Source organism: Serinus canaria, chromosome 6 (assembly GCF_022539315.1).
Source record: "Serinus canaria isolate serCan28SL12 chromosome 6, serCan2020, whole genome shotgun sequence".
Taxonomy (NCBI): domain Eukaryota; kingdom Metazoa; phylum Chordata; class Aves; order Passeriformes; family Fringillidae; genus Serinus; species Serinus canaria.
This window is the reverse complement of record NC_066320.1, coordinates 34,823,375-34,841,850: the sequence shown is the minus strand read 5'-3', so window position 1 is coordinate 34,841,850 and position 18,476 is coordinate 34,823,375. Positions and strand designations below refer to the sequence as shown.

At 48.6% G+C, this 18,476-nt stretch overlaps 1 protein-coding gene across 3 annotated transcripts in view; it reads right to left on the bottom strand.

Annotated features, from left to right (window-relative positions):
* INPP5A (inositol polyphosphate-5-phosphatase A) overlaps nucleotides 1-18,476 on the bottom strand; it is a 182,218-nt gene that overhangs the window by 117,156 nt on the left and 46,586 nt on the right. For all 3 annotated transcript variants that reach the window (XM_050976241.1, XM_050976242.1, XM_050976243.1), the window contains exons 3-4: nucleotides 11,610-11,710; nucleotides 10,922-11,009 (exon numbers count right to left, since the gene is read on the bottom strand). In XM_050976241.1, the coding sequence (XP_050832198.1) occupies nucleotides 10,922-11,009; nucleotides 11,610-11,710 (189 nt within the window). The remainder of the gene's footprint in view (nucleotides 1-10,921; nucleotides 11,010-11,609; nucleotides 11,711-18,476) is intronic.

Here is an 18,476-nt window from a genome sequence, read left to right as displayed (position 1 = left end):
GGCTACAAATGCTGCATTATAACACTATTTCAAACACTAATAAACCCATTAATTTCTGTCAGTAAACACCATACATCTGATTTTTGTACAGCCATGCTGATCTTATTTAAGTATTAATTTAGTGCCTCAGACAAACACATTAGCAAGTGCCTTAAGCAGCATTTCATAATTTCTCAAGCAATTATTTTCATATTTTCCAATCTCACATCTTTTCTTAAAAGCCAGAGCTGTTCCACATCAAACATTTTGTCACACAAACCAAATTCCACAGATGCATTACCAGAAAAGAGCTGCTAATAACACACTGAGCACCGGGCACACTCTGAGCACCGGGCCCACACTGAGCACCGGGCACGCATTGAGCCCCGCGCCGGGCCCTGCACTGAGCTCCGGGCATGCACTGAGCACGGGGCCGGGCCCACACTGAGCTCCGGGCACGCACTGAGCTCCGGGCACACACTGAGCACTGGGCACGCATTGAGCCCCGGGCCGGGCCCTGCACTGAGCTCCGGGCACACACTGAGCACTGGGCACGCATTGAGCCCCGCGCCGGGCCCTGCACTGAGCTCCGGGCACGCACTGAGCACGGGGCCGGGCCCACACTGAGCTCCGGGCACACACTGAGCACCGGGCACACACTGAGCCAGGCCCTGCACTGAGGCCCGGGCCCGGCCCGCACACAGCGGGGCAGTGCCGGCATCTCTGGGCTGGTGCTGCTCCGCTGCACCCAGCGCCACATAGCAGGGTCCTGGGGACAGGCAGAGACACACAGGGCACAGCAGTGTCAGCTCCTGTGCTCGGGGAGGGGATGGACGCCACGATCAAAGCCGTGAGCCTTGTGCCTGTACCAAGGCAGCCTTTAACCCTGCAAAGCCTGCTCCCAGCTCCCCTGGGAGAAATTTCCTCCCTTTCACCTCCTGAAGATTTGCTGTGTTCTTGGACTGCAAAGAAACTGTATTAAAAAAATAGGCAAGAAAACGAAACTTTCATTCCATTCACAATATGTGAGAATCTCTACTAGTCATGCTTTGCCTCAATATTCTTTACTGTTTGAATAGAACAAATTTATCAAACTGAATTATTCTTCAAGAGACATGCACTTCCTTAAGTTTTATGTTCTTCAAGTACTATGTACTATAACAAAAGGGGAAAAGCTAAGTAAAAATGGAGAACTTTCATGCAAAAGGCAGGCAACAAGTCTTAAGCTGCCATGGACTCCAAATCAAAGCCTTGGAAATATGTCGGCAATATCACTGCACTGTCAAAAGGAGAGTTGTCAAACAAATGGCAGATGATTGAGAAGATTTACTGTTTGAGGTATGCGCTGAGCCAACTCTTTCCATAAATCTTTGGTCAAATTACTTTAAAAACATGCAGTAATTAAATATGCAACAAGGCAGAAGCAAACAAAAATGCCACCTGCTCCTGCACTGAAACGAGAGCAGCTCGCCCCGCGGCAGTGCCACAGGTGACCCGCTGCCGGCAGCCCGGGGCGAGGAACGGCCCCAGCACTCAGCGCTTTCTGCTGCTCCTACCGCAACACACAGCAAACAAAACACACAGGACAAAACCCCTAACACTGTCCGTCCCGAAACATCCCCGGTGCCGTTCTGCCTGTGGCACCCTGCCGGCCCGCGGGCCCCCTCCAGCAGCCGAAGGCAGGCGGGGACAGCGGCCCCTCCGGAGCGGGGACAGGGCCCGCCGGAGCGGGGACAGCGGCCCTCCGGAGCGGGGACAGCGGCCCGCCGGAGCGGGCATAGGGCCCGCCGGAGCGGGACAGGGCCCGCCGGAGGGGACAGCGGCCCGCCGGAGCGGGGACAGGGCCCGCCCGAGCGGGGACAGCGGCCCCTCCGGAGCGGGAACAGGGCCCGCCGGAGCGGGGATAGGGCCCGCCGGAGGGGGACAGCGGCCCGCCGGAGCGGGCATAGGGCCCGCCGGAGCGGGGACAGGGCCCGCCGGAGCGGGGACAGCGGCCCCTCCGGAGCGGGGACAGCGGCCCCTCCGGAGCGGGGACAGGGCCCGCCGGAGCGGGGACAGCGGCCCGCCGGAGGGGGACAGGGCCCGCCGGAGGGGGACAGCGGCCCGCCGGAGCGGGGACAGCGGCCCGCCGGAGCGGGGACAGGGCCCGCCGGAGGGGGACAGCGGCCCGCCGGAGCGGGCATAGGGCCCGCCGGAGCGGGGACAGGGCCCGCCGGAGCGGGGACAGCGGCCCCTCCGGAGCGGGGACAGCGGCCCGCCGGAGCGGGGACAGCGGCCCCGCCGGAGCGGGGACAGCGGCCCGCCGGAGGGGGACAGCGGCCCGCCGGAGGGGGACAGCGGCCGCGGCCGCCTCTCTGCCCTCAGCCGCTCTCCGGCAGCTGCTCCTCCTCGGCCGGGCGCTCCCAGCCCAGCTCCGCACAGCTCCCCCAGCCCCGTAGCGGGGACACGGTGGCGGGGACTCCAGGGTCGGGGCTGCCCGTGTGCGGCGAGCGCCGGCCAAGGACCGCCAGCCACAGCGGAAAGGTGAGCCGGAAAAGAGAGCTAGGTTTTGCTTTACCTTCACCTCTGCAGCAGCAATTAGAAAAGTCTTTTTTTTTATTACCTTTAAAAGCTTAAAATACTTGATTTCTTCTTGTGTTCAGAGACTATAGTCTACAAGTTAATTTCAAGTATTGCAGCTGTGTTTTAGATAGATGTATTCCTACAAAAACAGGTTGTAATTATTCTTTACAAATAATTTTTTCCCTAACCGTGTAGTCTGATGCGCAGCTGCAGGATGAATATAAAATCCACAGCCCATAGAAAATTCAATTATATAGACGAATTCCATAGCTGATACAAAATAGTATAACAGTTTTGTGGATAAAGAAGCTTTATCACCAATTTCCTCAGCACCAGCACATCTGTAAGCAACAGAGATGCACACATGGCTGTATTACTAGGCTACTGATCTGTGAAATCCCTTATTGTTTTGTAATTACCCCTCCTCTCACAATTATATAAAAGTGTCAGAAAACAGGTGGAAGATGAGTCATGCCCTCCCACCAAGAACTCTGTTGATGAGTTAAGAGGTGTATTTCAAAAATGCATAGGAAAAAAGACAACTCAAAATCAGAGGAAGGTTCTTGCTTGTGGCAACACCTTTCAAATTCCATTTCCCACACAGACGGGATTGGAAAATACTACCTGACAGACAACTGAGTTCCCTAAGAAATTAAGTGGGAGGTTTCATTTCAGGTGGTTGTAAGTAAATGTGCATGTCACAGAATGACAATACTTCTACAGCCATTCTTCCAGGATTTTGTCAGAAGCTGTAGGATTAACTTGACATTCACCAGCTTTCTTCACAAACTCATTTTCGTTAAATTAAAAGAAGATAGAAGCTAATGAAGAGGTCAAACTTTGTCATGCACATTTCAAGAAGCTCCCAACCATGTATTTCACTAAAACCTCTGAAAAAGCATGAAGCTGTAAAAGGAAAGGATTCTGAGTTACAATGAAAACGATGAACATGATGAGGATGGACACAGTGAGGTAAGAACTGCTGGAACATGTGCAGAACCAGTCTCCACCAACGCAGTACCTGGCAGGCACTGCCACCACGAGGCTCCATCCTGCTTTGCATTTTCCCTACAATCAGGATTAAAATTCTCATTTTTCCATTTCCATTTTCTACCACACATACCTCACTAGAAGCACTTCTGTGCATGCAAGCACATAGCTGGAGATTTGCTTCTGCCATTTTGGGCCCTTTATAAGGAATACTAACATGTTGTTCAAACGGTTTTATTCCTTTTATTCTGCCTAGGAAGTGGAGCTAGGTGAAAGTAAAGATCACACAAGTATCCAAGTAGCCAGCAGTCGCACACAACCAGTGCTCTGCTGCCAGCTTTGCCCAACGCTACCAGACAGCCCTGCAGCTGGGCACCCTCATGCTGCCACTAGCCTTACACATGCTTCCACGTGCTTGAGTACCAACAAAAAAATCCCAAAGGACCGGCAGAGTAAGATTTATTTAAAAATATTTATACTAACCTATCACTTAGGGAAAACAAAACAACAGTGAGACAGAGGGGAGCATTTGCTCAGGAGTAATGTGGGAGACTGATGATGACAGAACACTTGCAGGTTTCTCATATCTCCCTCTTAGAAGGGAGTCTGGACTTTTCTCTACCCCAGAAGATTGTTCCCTGGATGAACCTCAGAGGAGTTAATTTGAGAAGAGAGTCTGAATGACACTCGTGGCTCCTGTGGCATCACCTGCACTTCCAGAAGAGCCCAGTCTCCAACCCTCTCTGCAGAGATCATCACATCTTGCCAAGCAGTGCTGCTGCCACCCACTCAGACACATTCCTACTTCTCTGGGCTGGCATAATTTTTACAGATAACAGTATAAAAATAAACACTGGTATACAAATTATCTTTCTACAGAAAGGAGAGGGAGGAAGAAAGGATAAGATGGAAACAGGTTCATGTGAGTAGTAAAAGAAAATTCACTTCAAAACTACAGTAAGCAAGAAGCAAGAAAACACTCTAAAGTCTCCTGTTCAGCAGTTGGCTACAGTGACAAATCTGAGACTGTGATCGACATCCCAGCAGCAGCAGAGCCCCTTCTCCAGCCTCCCCAGGGCAGGACCCTGCTCCTGGAAGACACCCTCTGTGCGTGTGCCCAGCGTGTCCCCAGTGTGCCCTCCCAGCCCGGTGGCAGTGTGTCCCCAGTGTGTCCCCAGCGTGTCCTCCCAGCCCGGTGGCAGTGTGTCCCCAGCGTGTCCCCAGCGTGTCCCCAGCGTGCCCTCCCAGCCCGGTGGCAGTGTGTCCCCAGTGTGTCCCCCCAGCCTGGTGGCAGTGCGTCCCCAGCGTGTCCCCAGCCGCAGTGCAGGGCTCCGGGGGCTCCTGCAGGGTGTCCAGCGCCCGCAGCTGGGCACGGCAGCCTGGAGCTCCAGCTCCATCTCCTGGGGAAATCCTGCCTTTCTGCCAAGCCTCAACATTCCTGTAACACTGCTAATGAAGAAGGGGGCTGAGAACTCATCACCATGTGAATTCCCTCAATATTCAATTCAATTACAGCTCTCTTCCTAAATCATCTTTTTTACTTAACCAAACTCTAAATTGACAGAGCTAATAAGCTCAGGAGAATCAGTGTACACCATCCATTTCTGGGAACAGGACGATATTTTCTAAGATGCATTAATAACTACGACAGGATTTATGTGTAAGATAAATTAATTTCAATTTCCTTTTTCAATTAATGGCCAATTATTTGAACTCAGCTCAACCAAAAATATTACTCAAGTATCATTAATCTAACAAAAATTAACTTTACTATTCTCTCAGTAACGAGCAGATATAATTTTAAGGTACAATAACACACTTGAATAACATGTTGCCCATCTGTATTCTCAGGACCACTGCTCCCCACTGGAGCCCCCCGTCATGCTGGCTCAGGTTATTGCTCTTAAGGATAGTGACTGGAGCAAAGGTCTGCCCTGGATGCTGCTGCAGGCTACCAGTGCATTATCTACCCTGGAGTAAGAGCCATTTTACATTAAAAATAATACTGGTACAGAGTGTGTGAACTAAAAACAACCCAGGGGAAAAAAAGGAAAGCACAACCTCTTCCTGCGCACCCTGGCAATGCCTGGACTTGCTTTATATCCTCAGTGATGCCACAGTCTGGTGCCAGCCACCCCCAGCGAGGAGCACCAGCTGCTGCATGGCCTGGGGCCACCACTGAGCCCCTTCTGCCCTGGGATAGCCATGTGCCCCACGGGTGCAGGGACACGGCTCGGACAGGGGCACCACCGAGCCCCAGTGCACACGGCAGGGACTGCCAGAGGGAGATTCTGCTCCCCTCATCCCCCAGGATCCGTGCCCACGGAGAGGGGTGCGATGGCAGGAGACAACACGGGCATTGACTGACTGCTGCCTCTGCCACCTTCAGCACCCCAAACCTTTCTGCCTCAGTAATGGAAATGCAGGGGTGTGGAAAGAAAGCTTGTCAGAAAAATGCCTGTTACCACTGTATTCTTTACTTATAACTTACTTTGTCCACGCCCCAGGTGGTTATTTCAGGGAAGTTTCATTTCCATCATTATCTCACAAACATGGGGAGCTGTGCAAGCGCAGCAAGTTCTCTCCCTTCAATCCATTGATATTAATAAAATTCTGCTTGCAGCTTGAGGCTCTGGTGTTGCTTAAACACATCTCTGTAATGTCAGAAACGCTGGTTTTGAAAGGATGGGTTTTGTTTTATTTTTTAATTTCAGTGTAACCCTGCTATACAATGAACTAATTGCAGTGCACTGCACCGTTACCAGGAGGAGGAGGCTGGAACTTCAGCACATCACATGTAGAGCCCAGTGGCTATTTGTTCTATTTGTTCATTGCAAGGTCACTTGTGGGCCTGGGCAGGCACACAGACAATGGAAGACTCTGTTGATTTTTTAAAAAAAACTTCTACTGGGAAGCAGAGCAAATACCCCACTGTGCAGATGCTTCTGCCCATCAGCTAAGGGCTGCGCCAACCACACAGCTCCCAAAATGCTCCCTGAACACTCCAGGCAGGAGCTGGTGGTCAGCTTGCCCTTGGAGGTCTGGTTTGCCAGGAAAGAAGGCTTTAAGATACACAGGAGTTTCCTCTGCCTTCTCTGAACAATGAAAGGGAAGCCAAGGATTTGCTAAGCAATGTGAGACCTTAACTGAGTACTGCAGAAATCAATACATACACGGCACAAAACAAAACCAGACTTGATCTCATTACAATAAAAATGTCACTGATTATACTGATGTGTTTTCATATAAAAATAGTTATGGATTTGATGAAAACATCAGTGTATTTCTGACTGATATTTACCTTCAGTACATTTTCTTATTCCATAAAAAACCACCTTATTTACCAGTAACTTGGGTTGTTCAGAAGTATCGACATGCAAAAGTTCAACACACCCAACTATTTTTGAGTAATTCTCCATATAGAAAAATGACAAGATTTATTATTTACCCCTTACATGAAATATACCTAGTACAATAAAATTAACAGAGAATGTAAATAATGGGATGTTTGGTAAAATCAATGGAACTGCAGACAGCTGTTTTACTACAAGTGAAGTCCATTCACTCTAATCACAAATAAAAACCACAATGTACTGAATTTTTCAGCTTCTCAGATTTTTACCTATTTCAGTCTTCTTATATCTGTCTTTTCATTAATTGTACACTCTTCGACAGAAATCAAGATCTACCCCATATATAACATTTTATACAACAAAAGAAAGCACCATGCTTTCAGACAGGGATTTGCAGGAGGCTGTGTTTCACAAAGATTTGCCAAGTTGAGTGTCTGAAATTTAGCACATGAGCCAGTTTATCCACACTCGACTGCTATTGGTATTTCCAGTCAGAACTGAAACAGCAGCCCAGCTGCCAGTTTAGTTAATCTGAAATTTCTGGGAAGGCATTGCCAGCCCTGTGGAGGCTGTCACCCACCACCCTCATCCATAACTGCTGGAAGCTCTGAGCTCCAGCACTGCCCCCTTCCCAGCGCTGACAGGCAGCAGCTCTAATGCAGCAGCTCTCTGCCAAGAGATTCATCTTCAGGTCATTTCATCATTTTTAAATCTGAGAGAGCTGTGCCTCCTCCAGGTGTGACACGAACCACTTCATCCCCCAAGGCCTGGCCCCAATGAACGCCTTGGGCCAGGAGTCACTGCCCCAAGCTGCCACTGCCAGCCTGACCCTGCGGGCTGACCCCTTCCCCAGGACAGGGACCTGCTGCCCCAACACCTTCCCCAGCCTTGCACTTGCTGCTCTGGGGTTTATTCTGGGCATGTGTTTAATAAGTTTTGAGTGCAAGAAAATCCCACACAGTCTCACCCTACCATCACTCCCAGCAGAACAAACACAATCCACTGAACCACAGCTGTCTCCCTCATCACAGCACCTACCCCACTCCCCAGACCTAAAACCAGCTGCTCGTACACCAGATTTGGTATATGTGACCATAAATGACAAATCTTGGTATTAAGATTTATGTCTGGGATGATGCAAAATGATCCATTTTGATCCTTCATACAATGTGGATTATTAGTTTTTAAAACCAAGTGGCTCCACTAGAGACACCTCATTATTACCCTGGTTTCTTATTTCTCATGTGGAATTTGCACCTGTGCTGCTGTGAGCTGGAGACAGAGGCTGCTGACAGTGTGGTCTCAGATCTTACTGCCACTCCTATCACAGCCAAGCTGAGTAGCTGTGGGCAGCAAAATGTGGTTTAGCTCTGCAGAGCCAAGCCGAGGAAAGCCTTGCAGAGGAAGTGATGCCAAAACTGGTAAAAAAGGGGATGTGAGAGCAGCAGGAGCAGGGATAAAGGTTAGCCAAACTATAACTACTCGGGCTTCTCCCTTTCTAAAGCAAATAGCATTACACAATATATGATAAACATTTCTATTTCAGAGAGGTAATAATACAAAGCTACCATCTGCTGCCAAGTCTGTGCCTTAGAAGGGATGGAAAAAAGCCCACAGAAGTTACAGAACTTTGCAATCAAATAGAACTAACAAGGAAACACAGAGACATGTGACATCGTACAAGGCAAACCACACTGGAGATAAGACCAAAACTTTACCCTAAATGGACACACCACATGTGAAACCCCTGCTCACACAGTCACACACACACACGCTGAGCAGAGGAGCTGGAGATCTGCCAGTTCAAATCAAGTGTGAAAAACCATTTCTATGAATCTTTGATTCCTGACACCAGTGCCAGGATCTGTGAACGCAGACTGGGAGCATTCAGACTTTAAGAAGTCAGAAGGTTAAGGAGCTCATTGTGAAAGTGCACCCTCTCTTTCTAGGTTTTTGGGCTTTGGCTCCAAGCCACTACTACTACAGTCTAACACTGAAGGTATAAAACACTCCTCCAGCACGCAGCACTTCCTCCCAGGGATAGTAACACAAAACATCATTGAATAATTGCTCTTCCTTTGGGTTCTGCCTTTTCCACACTACGCAGATTCATCTCTAAAAGATTCTTAAAGTTACAAACAGCCTATCATGTGGAGTACACATCAAACACTTCTGTAAACCTATTTTGTATCTTTACAGTCACCACTTCAACAGAGGGTAATTTAACCAAACAATAAGAACATGGTTTTGCTTACACAATTTCCATGGAAAATAACATTGGTACTAGCTGTCTTTTTTTTCTTTTCCCCTTTATTGAATCAATATGTTGACAGAACTTTTTTTCCCCCCAGAAGGCCCAGCTTCAGTAAATGAAGGATTAGGGAAAAAAATGCAAAGCAATATATGACAAGAAAGGGAGAAATACAAGGGTGGTTGGGGAATACTGCAAGAAACACAGCACCTAGAAAATAATGCTGGTATGTGAAACAAGAAACCACATTAGTTCTTGAACTGGGGACATTGCAAAATACAGGATTCTTCACAGAGACACAAACAGCACATGCTCTGACTGGGATTCCTGTTCAAACTCTCTAAGAGCCTTTTTATCCACCACAGGAATGCCATCAAATCCAATCAATGTACCTCATGCTAAATAACTTCAATACTATGAGGTATGTGACTATTCTTAAACACAAAAAAGTTGTATTTTGTTACTGATTGCATTAGTCTTCTATGCTGTTTTCCAAATTAAGATCACAGATGATTAACCCTTTTTCCTGTAACACAGAAAAGTCTTGGCTGGAAGGGAGCTCTGGAGCTCACCTGGCTGATGAGGTAAATGCAGAGCCCCTTGCAGCTCCCCTGCCCACATCAGGATATCTTGCTGCAGGAGCCTCACAGGGTCTTCCACCAGTGTGTGGGATCATCTGGATGCAGCTCACACCTGTGAGTGACTCCATGCAGCTCTGTCCTACTACTTTTACCTACCAGCACTTTGCAGAGTACAGTTTCAACATTAGTGACCCACTAATGGTTTGTCCCTCCAAGGCTCAGTAAAGCTGATAATCTTGTTCTTATCTTCTCCAATGATCAAGAGAAAAAAACCCGCTGATTCCTCTCCTCCAGTTTCATCTCAGCTGGGATTCTAGCCAGAGTTATTAAAAAAATGAAGAAATAAAAACCTTTCCAGGTTCTTATGCCCTGAGCTTATATGCCTCCAAGCTGGGGTTTGTGTGTGTGTGCTGGGCACCTGTTTTTTTAATTGGCTGAACGGTCCCAGCTGCTGTCTTTGGCTGCTGGGCAGCACCAGGTCTCCAGCCAGGCTCCTCTGAGCCACCACTGCCTCTGAGCAGCATACTGGGGGAGAAGGAAGCTTCTGCCCTGGGAAGAAGGGAGATGTCCAACTGGTTGTTTTCTCCTGTAAAACCTAGCAGTGATCACTTGGACACACAGCAGATGTGTTGGCACAATGCACAGCCCTGGCAACAAGCACAGAAGCCTTTCTGCTCTGCAGGAAAGGCAGCCCAGCACACATCACTTCACATGTACCTGAACACCACTCGTGTGCTAATGCAAACTTGTGCTCTGGCTGCTGCCACCATGCCTCAGGCCAGCGAGGCTGTGAGCCAGCTCTGGAGATCCCTTACACAAGCCCTGAACCCTTGCCAAGCTCATCACCAGCTCACCACACTCCGTGCTGGCACCACCTCCCACTGCCAGACACTGACAGGCTCTGAAATGGAAGGTGATTCTGAGCCACCAAAGTTAGTGTTGGAGGAAAAAAGACCTAAGACAACTGTTTTGAACGAAAGACGCTCTGCACACTGATATTCTGCTCATTTTACAAAGATGCACCTCTGTCAAATCAGCAGGTACACATGCCACAGAATAAACACTCTTAGCAGTAAAACACAGTAGTAGGAAAAACATAGTCATCATCAGGATGGAAACAGCTCACAGACCCACATGGGTCAAAAATCCCAAACAGAAGAAATTCACCTTCAGTTAAACTACACTCATGAAGTAAAGAAATTTACCGTGAAATGTTCCTGTGATTTATAGTTCTCATCCAGATAAACTCGAGCTCTGTTGTAGTCTTTCATCGCATCACTTGATAACAGTTCTCTGAAAGAGAAAGAAAAGACTGAACATGTAAAGGGAGATACAAAAGTACTGCCTTGCCTCAGCACTGCTCTGTGCTGTGACATCCCCAGCATCACCCAAAGGAACCCAGGGCCTTCCTCTTCCTCTGGGGGGAATTTCAGGGACACAGCTGTCCCCTGACACCCGCCTGCACGCTCCAGAGCTGCCCTCATCACCTGCGCCTTCAGCGTGGATCTTGAGCTTCCCGGTGCCATTGGACAAGACTGGGAAGGGCGCGGGTCTGCGGTGCCGACAACACTCGGGGAATTTGGGGGATTTGTGCCGCCGGCGCCGCAGCCCGAGCGCAGCCCGAGCGCAGCCCGAGCGCAGCCCGGAGCGCGACCCCGAGCCCGCAGCGCGACCCCGAGCCCGCAGCGCGACCCCGAGCCCGCAGCGCCCGCCGCCGCCAGCAGAGGGCGCGCGCGGCCGCAGCTCGCGGGCGCTGCCCGCGTTCCCTCCCAGCCCGACCAATTAAACCGGGATCAATTAAACCGGGATAAACAATCCCGGTTCCACCGCTGACTGACCACTCCTGCCCTTGTCCCCGGCTCGGGGGGCCAGACTATGGCCTCCGCCACTTACTTCACGAACTTGTCCACATGAGACATTGAAGCTTCATAGTTTTTCCCTCCGAACTCCTGACAGTGTAAAGCCATGAAATGGGGCTTGTGTGCATGGACAACCTGGAACAGAGAGGAAAGGGAGTTACACCACTCAGCGCAGCTGTGTCACAGCTCAGCACTCAGCAAGAACGACACGGATCTGGGTGCTCAGAGAGGACTACCTGAGAGGTCACTGGCACAGCAAGCAGCAAGGGGAGCGTCATTTGCTATTCACATTAAAGATGCATAATAGACAATTATCACCTCAAATATTCTTAACTAATATTTCCTTTTTTAAACTATGATTTAGTTCCTGGGCTGTATATATATGTTAAATATATTTTAGTATTTATATTTAAAATATAAATAAACTTTTCCACCTCCTCTCAAAGATGACTTGTCATGATTAAGATGATCCAAACCTTTCCTTGTCTGGGAGGCAGAAGAGCTCAAACAATTCATTTGCTAGAGTGGATTTTTTTTTCAACTTTTGTAAAATTTCTCAGTACTGTTTAGCAGCAATTTAGCAGTTGTGATTGATATTTTTATTTACGGAGTATTTTATTTACAAAAGTATTTAAATAACAGATGCACATACACACCTGTTAACCCTAGGGATATGGGAAATCCATCATGCTATTCCAGGTGTTAGTCTTGAACCCTGCAAATATCTTAGACACTACACAGTCAGCACTAGGATGCAATTACCATACCAAAACCCTAGAATGTCTGTCTTTCCTCATACCTCAAATCAAATATAGTTTATAAATTTGCTGCTGTTTTGAACACACATTCAGTGTTACTCTCTCCTATGGAATTTTCTCTGCTTTGCCTCTATTCAGAACTGCAAACAGCACATCCAAAATGTCTCTGTTAATATTGAGTCTCTATACCTTGTATTCCATGCCTTATTGTGAACTAATGGACACAAGCTCCAGAACAACTTCCATTTTAAAAGGGAACAGTCCGAAACAATCAACGACGTGCCCGTGCAAGCATACATGGAGAGAACTGTTAAACTCCAGAATGGGATTCACTCATTCCTCATGGGTGGCACTGGGCTGCCCCAGCCAGCAGAGGCCAGGCTGTCCATGCAGCCTTGGCAGGAGTGAGGGGCTGCTGGCTCCTGCCCAGCTCCTGGGCAGGGCTCGGGGCACTCTGCCCTCGGGGTCACAGCGTCTGCCCCTCTCGCAGGGCAGAGCTCTAACCTCAGCTCACACAGCTGGGAAAAAGGCACTGCTCCCCTTCCTGCTCACTGTCCTGCTGCTGGAGCCCTGCATCCCTGAAAAGGCACAGACATGGTAAACTTCTGCAGTCCTGCTTTTAATTATTTAAATCAACAGTGGCTAATATCACTGTTAGAAGGTCTTTAGGAATCATGGAATCACAGAACAGTTTGAGTTGAAAGAGACCTTAAAGCTTATCTCATTTTACGCCATTGGCAGGGAAACCTTCCACTCGAGCAGGCTGCTCCACGCCCTGCCCAAGCTGGCCGTGAACACTTCCAGGGAGGGGACACCACAAAATTGTGGATGTGTCTTTTAAACAACAGTGGAGAGAAACTGCCATTTGATGTGATGACAGAGTGCAAAATCCTTCATTCCTGACTACACAAATAACCTCATTAGACAGTTCAGCTTAAAGACAATGAATTAAAGATCAGCAAAATCTAAACGGCAGCAGGTTCCATTGAGCCAGAGGCAGTCACAGGTCCCTGCTTTGAACTGGCACCTCCCTGTGACAGCAGCAGAGCTGCCCAGCTCGGGGACAGCAGCACGGAGGGCCCATGGGCACCCGCACGTGCCAGTGCCAGACCCTGCCCCTGCTCCTCAGAGCACAGCAGGGTCAGTGCCAGCGAGTCAGCAGCACTGGCAGCACATCCCTCCCTCCTCAGGGACACTCCTGGCACACTGCCCTCCATCAGTGCCCAGCACAGCCCTGCCAGCGGGCCAGGGGGCTCCAGCAGGAGAGGGCAGTGGGACTCCAGCCAGAGCCAGCCAGGGGGAGCCTGGCAGTGGCTCGTGCACGCCAAAGCCAAGGAGAACCCGGTGTGCTGCCACATCCAGGTCACACAGTGAGCTACAGTGCTGCCAGCCCTCACCAGGTCACCCCTGCAGAAAGAAGGGAATGTCCTCTGCCATGGGTTTCTGAGTCACTTCCAACAGCCACTTCCTCTGTGCCTCAGCTTCCTGATCATTGAAACATCTTGGCACTGACCTGCTTGGTGAAGCATTCTGAGGTGAGCTGCTGCTGGCAGTGTTACTGGATAAAGGGAAAAAGTAAACACTCCCACTCAGGTGTTTGATGATCACCGAGCACTTCCATTAGATCACTAATGCTGGCTCCTGCCAACAGGGATATCAGCAACTTGCTTTAAAGCATGCCACCATCAGTAGGGACGGAGAATGAGCCAGAGCAGCACCCAACAGTGAGTTTAATTGGGGGAAGGAAGGGGGGAAAAAAAGAAGCAGGCGACAGACCAGATATCTAAAGCTGTATCTGAAATGCAAGAAATTATATCGAACTGGGACATGCTGTTCCTCTGATATGTACTTCCTATCATAGATTTACAAACAACTAAGACACAGTTGCTGAGATGCCCCTGCACAGAGGTTCCTCTCTTCCCAAGGCACTGCCCAAGGGACCACTGGCAGCAGGCTGCCATCAGAGCCAGCAGCAGCCAATGACAAACAACACTAAGTTTACCTGGCTGGTTCATTTTGTTGGCTGTCTGGAGAGCAATACGAACCAAACACAGCCCGTGAAGCAGACCTCATCTGTGAACCCTATCAGGCCATCCCAATTCTCCATTGCTTCATTGCTCCCAATCACTTCTGGATTCCAAGTCCTGATCTTACCTACATGGAGAGCTCTATGAAGACACCATGACCAGAAAGCAGTGTAACTATTTAATCCTGTAAAGCCAACACACCCACTGTCACTCTTTCAGGGCAGCACATGCAGCAGGAACCTGCTGAGCATCGTGTCACTCATTTTAACTGCTGAGAGTTTGCTTCAGTAAGAGCTCTTCTTACACAGCCGATGAAAATATAAACTGATAAGACAAAAACATAATAAACTATTTCAAGTAAGATTTAGGAACCATCAGTCACAGGGAGCCTTGAACAGGGAGTCCTACAGTGAGGCAACACTGGAGAACAACTCTACTGTGCTGAAGCAGCAACAGAAAACACTTCCAGGCTCTGAAGATGCAGGACACAGGTTTTTTTGTTTGTATACAAATCCTTGAGAACTTGAAATCATAGTAAGTATTATTAAAAAAAAAATTAATAAAAAATATGTCATTTTTGATGGGGAAACAGCATTGGCTTAATAGCAGTGAGGTCCTTGTGGCATTCCTTGCAGGTTAAACCACTAGAACATACCTGAATATTAGTTATGTCTTCTCATATAATAAGTACCCTCCAACTAAAACCAAACTGGCTCTGCTTCATTACCTTTTACTAGTTTTCTACTCTTATGGAAGAACAAACAGTACATAAGAATGAGTAATGAATACTTCAGAGCTGAAAACTCCCAGTTGCCAGAGGTTAAAGATCATACATGAGACCACATAAATAATGAATTTGCATCCACAGCAGCACAGTGTATTTACAAACTTCTACATTATTTTTAGTTTGGGATATGCAAAATTAGCATAAAGGAAGCCACAACCAGGAGTTCTTTTGGGGGATGCGGGTAAGAAAGCAAGCAAGATGCTCCAGCAGAGCTGAGTATGAACACAGAACTGGTGAAATGTACCAGCCTGGTATCTCCTCACTGCTACAGGTGTTTGCCTGTTTGGGGAGGAGATGGGGATGGGGAGGGTGGGCCAGGCTGTGCTGGAACTGGGGCAGCAGCCAGGAGAGGACACAGCCCCACGCTGCTGGCCAGGCCCCTCGGAGAGGGACACAGGGGCGAGGGCACCCGGGTCAGACCTCAACCCAAGCAGAAGAGGAGCTCGAGCCTTGATGGCATGCAAATAGGATTGCTTAAAAAAAGACAGCAAAATATGAGCTGTGAAATACAATTTAGCATGTGTGGTCCTAAAGCACTTCAAGTATTTTCAATTTCTCTAAGCCTGAAGAAGAGGCTCCTCCTGGGGACAGGCACGCAGAGGCCTGCAGCACCCAGCCAGCAGCCCAGGCCTGCATCCCCCCACCCTTGTCACAGCCCATGGATTCAAACCAACACCAAACAGCCCAAAGAGCCCCCACCTGAGGAAAACACCCTCTGGAAAAGGGCTGGGACCTCAGCTTGGAAGAGCTGCAACAGAGTTTTTTCACCCCCTCTAGTCAAAAAAACCCTTAATCACCCCCTCTAGTTGAAAAAGCAGCATTAGGTTGACTAAAATAATTAAACAACCTTTGAGTGGCTGAGTGGGGTTTTGTTGTGATTTGGGGTTTGCAATATTTTTGTTTGGTTGGTTTGGGCCTTTTTTGTTTGTTTTTCTTCCTTCTCTCTGAAGGGTAACACATGAAGTTCCCATGCAGCTATAGCAAGATGACCTTTAGCTATTAGGTAAACTTTTAACTTCTGTATTACTACAAATAAAAGCTCAAAATACTCTCAAACACATCAGGCAACATGGAAAATTGCATTAGGGGAAAAAACCCTCTAGCTCCAAGTTTGCATCTAAAATGACCACGTGCCACGAATGTGACACAAAAAGGTAGTTACTAAAATCAGTGCAGATTTTCGCAAGCTCCAGCTCCTGAACTCCTCCTGTCCCCAAACATGAGGCCCAGTGCAGATGGATAAAGGGCAAGTGATGGGGAAGGAGGGAGTGAAGAGGAAAAAGAGTCCTAAGTAAATAAATAAGTCAATGAAAGTTCTCCCTCTGCGCTCCTACACCTTTGCTTGCAAGCAGCTTCCTTCATGCTCTAGGAGCTTGCTCCCCCGTTTTTCCTGTGCAGTGACTGACATGGAGGCTGCAAACCAGGGCATGGGCACTTTGCACGAGTGGGACAAAACTCCCATGCACATATTCTCATGTGCATGGCACTGAGCTCACCAAATCATCCCACTGCTGGTTAAGCACCACCATCTAGATCATCACTCATCCCATTTCTCGGTAAGAACCAAAGTCTTCCCTGTCACACCTTAAACACTCCAAAATGCTGCTCTCAGGCTGCTTCCACTCTCCCCCAACAATCCCTTTCCCTCCTTGTTTCCAGTGAGGTTTTTGGGGTAAGGGAATTGTTACTGGAAAGAGGACTAGTCCAAATTCAGCTCTTTCAGACCCAAATTATCTGCAGTTAGGAGATGGGGCACAATCCCCAGCACCAGGACTTCACTGGATCCTGCCTCCCTCTAAGGCGGCTTTTCCACCCTTCGATGCAACTCCCGATTATCAGGGCCACAGTGTGACATACTTGCTCACAAGGCTTTTTTTCTTTTGTTTTGATTCCAGAAGATTGTCTTCAACTGTAAATACAACTTTCTGCTTTCAACATTAGAAACCAGAACCAACTCTGAAAACCTAGGATTTACAGCAACCTTCACCCAGAGTACTAGTTTCCACTCCTGATAGGAACATAGGTTTTTCTGCTGAAGTGGCACCATGTGGCATGGAGGGTGACCCAGAGCACAAGATGGCACAGTCCTGAGCACCCAGGCCAAGTCAGATGGCTGTACCAGGGAGGTGGACGTGTCTCCTGCCTGCAGGTTGGTGCTGCTGTATGTTCTGGTCCCAGAGCATCCCTTCAGGAAGGCCAGGGGCACCCTTCCAGAGCCACTGCATGACACTGCTGACCATCCCACTGACTGATCCCCCTGACCATCCCAGTGACCCATCCCAGTGACTGTCCTGCTGACCAGTCCCGCTGGCTGTCCCACTGACTGATGCCCCTGACCATCCCAGTGATCAATCCCACTGACCGTCCCAGTGACCGATCCCTCTGACCTGTCCCAGTGACTGTCCTGCTGACCATCCCCCTGACCATCCCCCTGGCCGATCCCCCCGACCATCCCCCTGACCTCGACCAAACGCACACCCATCTCTCCAGCTCAACAGGCCAAGCAGAGCACGGCGTGTGCTGTGCCGTGCCAGAGCACACGGACACCCTAGTGCTGTCACCCTGAGCCCACTGTCACACAACTCAGTGCCAACGTGCTGCTCTCTGAGCTAGGCCAGGGCTGCTGCTAAAACTAGCCTGGAAAGGGTCTTGGAAGATATATTTTTTCCCGCTTGCATTTCTTGGAGAAACTGTTTCATTTACCAGCATTAGTTCTGCCACATTTTTCACGTTAATGATGTAGGATAGGATAGTTGTAGATCAATGGCAGAAGTTTAAAAAACTGAACAGGTGACATTGGAATCTTATTTTAGCCCTCTGTATGCTACCATGTCCTTGGAAATGCATATGGCATATAAGCCAATGGTAACACATAAGTGACCTGTATTCACCCATGACAATTAATAAAATCTCTTATTTTAATTTACTGAAATTTACAAACAAGTCCACAAAATGCTTTTTAACCAATATGCTCTTTGACATCAGTTCAAAGACGTTACTGGTTTAATTTCTAGAAACATTTTAAACTTACAGAGGTAATGGCTCTTCCTTTTCTGTGGAGAACATTTTGACTGCTTACACAAGGACCTCATCCTCAGAAGTTATGCAAACCGCCCTGACACAACTGCATATGCAAATTGAATTCCTCAGAAGAATGGAAAAAACTGCTGTCTGCGGTTTATCTGGTTTCAAGTTTACTAAGAGGCATGAAGAGTCATTTTCCAGTGCTGCTGCTGAACCTCAGTTCACAGAGGTTTCGCTGTACATTTGCTGGGTCACTCTGAAGCCAGAGACAGAATGGTTCTAAGTGACTTTTGGTACGTACATGT